The sequence below is a fragment of the Colletotrichum scovillei genome (genome assembly GCF_011075155.1).
Source record: "Colletotrichum scovillei strain TJNH1 chromosome Unknown Contig00005, whole genome shotgun sequence".
Classification (NCBI taxonomy): Eukaryota; Fungi; Ascomycota; class Sordariomycetes; order Glomerellales; family Glomerellaceae; genus Colletotrichum; species Colletotrichum scovillei.
Window position 1 is genome coordinate 2,371,989 of NW_023336263.1, and position 7,762 is coordinate 2,379,750.

Consider the following 7,762-nt stretch of genomic DNA (forward strand, 5'->3'; position numbering starts at 1 on the left):
CCTCGGCGGCATGTGTTCAATATTTGCATCCTGTCAAAGCTCCCCCTCGCGGCAGAGCTCTCTTCGATGTCCAATGGGATCCTCTCTCGCGGGGCACGGGTTTCCTCTCGCAAGCTCGGCCGAAGCTCTTGCTACTACATCTCGTGGATAAGACGCAAAACAAAGTTGTGACCCCGCGGTTCAATGTGACGTAAAATCAGGGCCCCGACGTTGCACCGCGGTGGGATGTATTGAATCTCTTTCGATTATCGATAAGCTCGGGCTACCATTTGGTAACGTCTTCCGTGACTCGCGCAACGGCATGTGGAGCGGAGGGCCCGATGGTAACGCGTGCGGATGGTGCATCGAAAGTGAGATGTGACATGGAATAAGATGAGAAGGTTCCCTTTTCGGGAGACCCTGTAAGAAGAATGCCCATGAGGCCATCGCGACTCGCGAGGGATGTTCCTGCATGTCATTTACAAGGATGGCGGAGAGAATAATGGCAATGATTCTAATCCCGCACGCTCAACCCGCCATCGCCGACCCGGCAGCAGCAAGAATGACTGTCAGACCTCCTCCGTCTAAGACATCTATATGAGCGAGCTCTCCTCCTCCGATACCATGATCTTGTCTCTTCAGTCTCGAGCAAGCGTAGGCCACTCACTCATTCCCTCCCCCAAAGTCCGCCAAGATGCTCGCCCTCCTCGCCCTGGCCGTGGCCATGGTCACCGGCGCCCACGCCGCCGCCAACACAACCACCACGCTCACCCCCGTCCTGCGGCCCGAGTGCAACAAGACGGACCCGGCTAACCTCATCCCGTCCAACGACATCACTCTAAACTACGGCGCCGCCGACGACGTGAGCCTCGTCAGCGTCGTCCTGGCCATGAAGTATCCCTCGGTCGTCCTCGAGGAGGTCGCGGCCATTGCGAGCGTAGAGTGTGCCGAGGATGCGAGCATTACCGTCACCTTCAACGCCACGGCCGCCTTTGAGCAGACGTCTCAGCAGTGGCAGGCGCTTGATGACTTTGTCATGGTTACGAATCACCTGGGTAACTGCGACGCCGAGAACGAGCGCGGCTTCTTCTTGGTTGATACCGTCACTTGGGACGCCGAGACTCTTCAGGTTGTTGCGAATGCTCACAAGAGCGACGTTGCCAACACGGCTAGTAAGTCTATGTCTCTTTACGTGACAGAAAGCGAGGTGCTAACCACCTTGACCAGCCTCGACGGAGATTTCCTTCTCCAATGTCCCTGTTCGGAGCCCCGCCAGCAAGCGTGACATCAAGTGGGACAATGGCGGCGTTCACATCACAAACACCCTCGCCCTCCCCGCCGACACGAACCTCTTCAGCTACGACCCGTACCTCTCCGTCACCGCCGACGAGGCCTCCCTGACGTCCAACATGACCTTCTCCGGCACGCTAAAGTATAGCATCATCCCTCTCAAGGTCGAGCAGCTCGCCCTCGACATCGACACCACCTTTGACGCGGTCTTGGGTCTCACCGTCGACGTCAAGGCGCCGTACTCTGGTAACTTTACCTACGACCCCGAAGACCTGGGCTACGTAAGTAATCACTTCTGAAACTTGCCGCATTACGCCGACTAACATCCGAATCCCAGAACTTCGTCGACATCCCCGGCATCATCAAACTCGGCCCCGCAATCGGCTTCGCCATCGGCGTCGAACTCGAAGCCGACGCCAAGGCATCCATCACCACGGATCTAGGCCTCTCCTTCCCCGACGCGAAACTCCACCTCGACCTCGTCGACGCCGCGTCCTCCTCCGCCACGGGCTGGGACCCCGTCTGGACCGCGCGCGCCAACATTTCCGAAAAGGCCGCCGTCGGCGTGAACCCCTACGTCGACCTGGGCGTCGAGCTCGTGTTCGAGATCCTCGGCGGGGCCATCGATCTCAGCTCGGGGGTGACGTCGCGCTCGAAGCTGGTGAATGACTTTGTCCTGTCTGCGAGCCAGGGGGTGAATGGGACGGGTGTGAGTGTTGGTCAGAATACTACTGGTTGTGAGGAGGGGCTTTCGGTGAAGAGTGATTTCTTTTTTAGCGTTGTTGGGTTTGCGACGCAGTGGTGGTCGCAGGAGCTTTATAGTGTTGAGGTGCCTGTTGCGGATGAGTGTTATACTTGGTTGTGAGCTAGTTTATGATGGTCGATGATGCGGCTGCCAACGTTATGGGGACTATGAAATAGCGATTTAATGAATATTCTGACGATCTCATATGGCATCGCCATGTTCGAAACGTTAAGTGTCAACCTAGAACGAATCCTCGTGTTTCTGAAAAGACATCCAATAGGCTTGTGTAAGGTACTGCAACCGATTGCAGATGATGATTGATCTAAGGTAATATTTAAACCTTGTCTGCTGCCGGTTTTTTCATCTGAAGACGAAAAGAACCAATCTTTCTGCTGGGTGTTCTTTGTTCGAGTTCAGTTCAGCCCTGGCGATTACCTCGAAGAGAGAGATGATACGCCGAGAAACCCCGCAGGCGAGTTGCAATACCTGCGGCTCTATCTTTGAGAAGATTGAGAAACTTCCCTTGGCTATATGTCCTGAAAGAAGCAAGTCACTTGTGCTAATATCCAGTACCCACGACCGAATCTGGTTTGTCGATTCAGTCATATGACGCTTAATAGGAGACTCAAATCTGCCGTCCTTTCGGAGCAGCCGACTAAGTTTGCGATATAGACCCTCATCAACGGTAAGGTAGGGACAGGAAGTCTTCGTGATCCGGCATCCGTGTGTACAATCTGGGACAAGACTTCAAGAGGAAGCTCCGAGAAACGAAGTCATACATCTTAATCTAGAGATAGGTAAATGCTTCTATGGGTTTCCCTAGGCTCCAACGCCATTTGAAAGACCTCAACGTCTTAATGACGTGATGAAGCCAGTAGCCAGATTTCCTCGGAAGGTGTCTCAAACTACATGCTAGTAGTCTCTTCTTTTTCTTCAAGGGAGCGGATCATAAGTACATCAGTCAACGATGCATTTGAGGGATAATTACTTGAGAGATAGCCCAGTGTACGAAACCGTCCTTGAGAATATTCCCCTGAGTCCTTCCGTGGCTTTCCCATGTCCGGGCTCTCTCTATCAGACTAAAAACTTACTTTTATTAGCACTCACTCACTCACCATTGTCAAGGTAACAAGCCTCAAAGGGAAGTTAGACTTCTATCATTTTCACAGATGTTACGAAGCCGCGACACGTTCCTGCCCAATGACTAGTCTACCTCTCATAACAATGGACTTGTCCGTCACAACACTTCCTGGAGAGCCTTCTGGACCACCTCGGTCCGCCATCACCCTTGGCATTAGGGAATCAGCCGAGGCACCAAGAAAGGATGAGTATGTAGGGGGGGGGGGGGTGAGGAGTAAGAGTCTGGCCGCGACACATCATGGCTCACGTTATCTTCACTCTTCATCCACGGCTCACCATGTCTAAATACCATACCTATGAAGAATCCGTCCCCTAAGATCGAGCTCGTAGGGAATGATACTCGGTTTCGAGGTAGCTTTCGCTTATTTAGACCCACCACTCAGTCATATCCTGTCACTCGACGTGGCAGACGCAGTGAAGGATTTCAGCTTGCGGCAAGATCATACACCACGAGACCACTTTCGAAACTGCGCCCAGTGATGCCTCATCAAGGTGAACCCCTCTAGTGAGTCGCTCCCCAAATCGTGAATTGCGTGCCTCTCGACGTGCGCCCTGACAAGCCGCTCTAGGCAGAATATGACACGGCCCGATACCCATGTAAGCTACTCTATCTTTTCTTCAGGGACTCCTTAGCCCTTGTCTCCGGATATGCGGTGCGGCATATCGTCATGAGATCACAAAAAGCACTCTCCGAATACGTACCGTGTCTGATATGGCCCAACGGAGCAACTCTTACACACTTCGTAGCCTTTTCGAGTGGACTGAGTGGCGTGTATGTTGTTTCATGGGTGCATATATACGTCTACTGCATGCACTGTTGATCCATGCACCTTTTTAGAGCGTGAATGCATGGAGTATTCGCGAAAGCTCCTCATCGCTGGATCTCTTACCGCTATTCATGGCGGAAGGCATAGAAAATTGGTGATTTACACGGTGAATGCATCCATCTTGCATCACGCTCTGCTACCTAGACACCACGACAACCTGGGTTCTAGCATGAAGGAAGCTACCTTGACAAGACTACATAACCAAGTCAACGCCGGATACAGCACCTGAAGTGTACATCGATTTCCCCCATTCTGCTTAAGAAAAGCGGCGGTGAGGAAGACCGCGTTTATCCGCCGCGTTTAGCCTAAAACACGCGTGCTCCCGATCTGGCATCTACCGGTGAAGAAATGCTGCACGCGACCCCCTTGCCAATGTGGTCTTTCTGATCTGCTGGAGGTTGATTCGAGACAACATCTCCTTCAGAACTATCACCCATGTCAAGGAACCGAATCCCTGGGAAAGATGGGGTTGGTTGAAATACCACCACTTCAGCCATGATGGATGGTACTGCCACTCGGAGTGGCCACGCCATAGGTGCGGTACTATTTCTCTGACACAATATGATGTTCTCTGGGGTGGGAGGAATGTTCGCCAGATGCTCCGTACAATGGCCGTAGCCATGCCAGTGCAACGTGCTTGAAGAATATGGGGTGCATGGCCCCTTGCTACATAATTTCAGCTCTACTACGTGCGAACAAAGTCAATGTGGCTTTGACGACCACTTGGTGTGTGTTTAACACAATTCAAGTTGATGACATTGTCTCTTAGGATTCCATGACTGTGCTCTTGCTTAGAATCCAAGTCGCGAATACCCATCCTGGTACGAATTCGGGTATGAACCAGTCAAGGATAGCGATAGAGAAGTTTCCTCTTCTCTCAAAGAACCGTAGAGGCACTTGGCCCGAAGTCCCGGGCCCGAAATTGCTGAGAGAAAGTCACCTGGCACACAAATACTCACCGAGTAACAGCATCCCTGGCACCTCGGTCAGCCACAAGCGATGCTCAGCGGAAGGATTTCCCAACAGAGTCACATCCCGCTCTCTTCAACCTTGGCTAATCGGTCTGACTTGCCAAAACACCGGGCCGAATAACGGCTGAACAAAGTCGCGCATCCTTCACCCTCAAACGAGCCGTTACGCGTGGCTATCCTGATCCGTGAAGGAGCGCCTTGTGACTGCTGATCCGAAGCCAGAATCCGCAGTTCGTAATAAACGGAAACCAGGAAGAACTTGAACGGCCTGTCCAACATTGTCCGAGACCCTACGTCGGCCGTACGGCCCCTCTCTCGCTGAAATATCATCCCGGTTTCCTCCCTGTCATTCACGGACAATCCAGCTCGCGCCCGGCTGCACAAGGCCGGGGGCGGGGGAGAACCAACTGACCTCTCGCGTCACAACAGCCCGTACGACGGTACCCAGGAATAGACAAGATCTGACCCAATCGTGTCACGCCTTGCATACATCGCCAATTCTTTTTACCCTCTCTTTTACCTCGTTCGTCTCACCTCTCTCCCCACGGGACATGCCTGGTCCCGCCCCTCGCGCAGTGCGAGGGTAAGCCGAGGATCGTGTCACCCTCCGTTCAATACCTCAGCCCAAGGTCTGCATACAAGATTGAAACACGATTACCACACATGAAAACACCATGGGTCCTGCTGAACGACTCCGCTCGAGGTTGTCCTCCATGGCACCGCGTCTACTAGCTTCGGCTCGGGTTGCGGCCTCAGCTGACTGCGAGATTTGTCGGGCCGCGCGATCGCTAAGCCCAGCTCGTGGCATTGGTCTACAACCTGTCGTACTCTGAGGTGAAGAGGCGCCAGTCTTGTATATGATGACATGGACTCTTCGATGACTTACCTCGAATCCCCTGTGGCTTGATCCGACTACCCCGAGACCCTCAGAATGGTCTATCTGACAGCACACCACGAGCCTTTCTCCTTGGGCATGCATATAGTCTGGAACCTTTGACTTTTCTGTGATGGAAAGAAGACGCGAAGGATGGCGTGAGAGGCCGGTTTCTGGAACGAGCGGGCTAGACAGCAAATTTGACTTCATCGCACAAACTTTTGCACATGACCTTCACGACAGATTCTTGAGCACCCTCAAGGGACCTTTGGGTGTTCTTTCTAAGATTCTGGAGATAGGTACAGGATACCGTTAATACTTATGTCGACCGAGATGCCTCACCGTGATACCCATTCCGAGTTCGTGTCGGTCGTAGCTGTGCTCCTTGTGCTTCTAAATAGTTACTCGAGGCTGAAGAGATCGTCTGTGTAAGCTCGTGTTGAAATTCTGTCCCCTTCTTGGATCGGAAACGGAACAACAGTATCATGCCATGTTTCCCAGAGCTACACAGAGACAGCGGGCTCTTTTGAAGCCGAACGGCTGCCTGCATCCACCGCTCAGGTCCAAGGTCCAGACTCGTGTTGGTTCGCATCATCTTGGCATATCTTTTGGCAGCAGGTGCCGAACAGGGACACGCTTGGGATCGAGGAGGTCATCATTGACTGAGAACATTATCGCCATACGTTACCCTGCGATCTTGTAGCTACGCCAGCTTATGCTTCATCAGAGGCAAGTAAGCAAGACCTAAGGACATCGGGTTGTTATGACGTCTGGCACTTTGCGGGTACTTTCGATCGGGGTCCCTTTATGGCATGGTTGGAATACTTCCTGAGGGGATGAGCAATGAATTGTGGCTGACTTGTATCGAGTTCTGTGGTAAGCTCATCAAATCATCTAGGAATCGAGTAGGTACAATGTCCATCACTTGGGGAGCTGACCTGTAAGTTCATGCATTGTCATGTATTAAGCTTTCACATAGATAGTCTCAGGCGACATTAGCTTGGTAGAGTTTCTTTTCAGCTATCTATACCCATTAAGTGAAGGAATCACTTGATGATGCTATATCGTGGTTCATTAGCAGGCGGAGGGTTCAATGGCGGCCTATTCCTCGCGTCCTTGTCGCTGTGTATGTCACCGGATTCCCAACAACATTGACGAGCGATATGCCAGTCCTGAAGAAATACTTCCATCATAAGGATGGCCCACATGTAGTCTGCAATGCCCTATCCGAAGTATATTCATACACCCTTGGACACAAGGCGTAGTTTCCAAGATAGAGAGGTAGCATCCGTAAACCACCCGACATTGCAGTTCTTCAACGAAGATACGCCGGCGGCAGCGAACGTAGGAACGATCTCTTTGCATCTCCACGTACTGGAAGCTTTCTGCAATGGACCCGCGGACACCACGGCTTCCTCCGGATCCTGCTGTTATGGAAATTGACTTCGGCGCCAGCCTACTTCCTTCTAACCCTCACCGATGTTGCAGAACATTTCTCCACAACCTCACCGAAAGTGATGTCGTCAGCCCACGTCTGACCACCAGTCTCTCTTTCAAGACCTGGTTGTCAGCATTTTCAAAGTTTCCCCAGCTAGGCTCCCCAGATAAGTACGCAAGAGATGTAACATCACGCCACGTAAATGTCGCTTGAGCATCTCGGCCCGCAATCTATCGGCGTCAGCAAGATCCACGCCACTCCCGCTCGCCCCGGAAGATCCTACCGCGAGATACGCAAAAGCTAGAAGAGCAAAAGGCCCGAACCTGCAGCGTGGGGGATAGGCTTGAGTTCATGGAAAACATCTCCAACGGCCGTAGGTATTACACCCCGAGCATGACACCCATCATCCTATGGTGCTCACATTTGCGACGACTGAGCAAAGCCGCAAGCCTCACGCAGGAAGTGACAATAGCCGTCTGGTCTGTCTGAAATAAGACC

At 52.4% G+C, this 7,762-nt stretch overlaps 1 protein-coding gene across 1 annotated transcript; it reads left to right on the forward strand.

Annotated features, from left to right (window-relative positions):
* Positions 1 to 51: 51 nt before the first annotated feature.
* HER10_EVM0006316 (uncharacterized protein) lies at positions 52 to 2,134 on the forward strand (the record flags this gene model as incomplete). Its single annotated transcript, XM_035475905.1, has 3 exons — positions 52 to 1,151; positions 1,207 to 1,550; positions 1,607 to 2,134. Exons 1-3 carry the CDS (start codon positions 674 to 676, stop codon positions 2,132 to 2,134), a joined length of 1,350 nt encoding a protein of 449 aa, XP_035334045.1. The 5' UTR covers positions 52 to 673.
* Between the last annotated feature and the right edge of the window lie 5,628 nt (positions 2,135 to 7,762).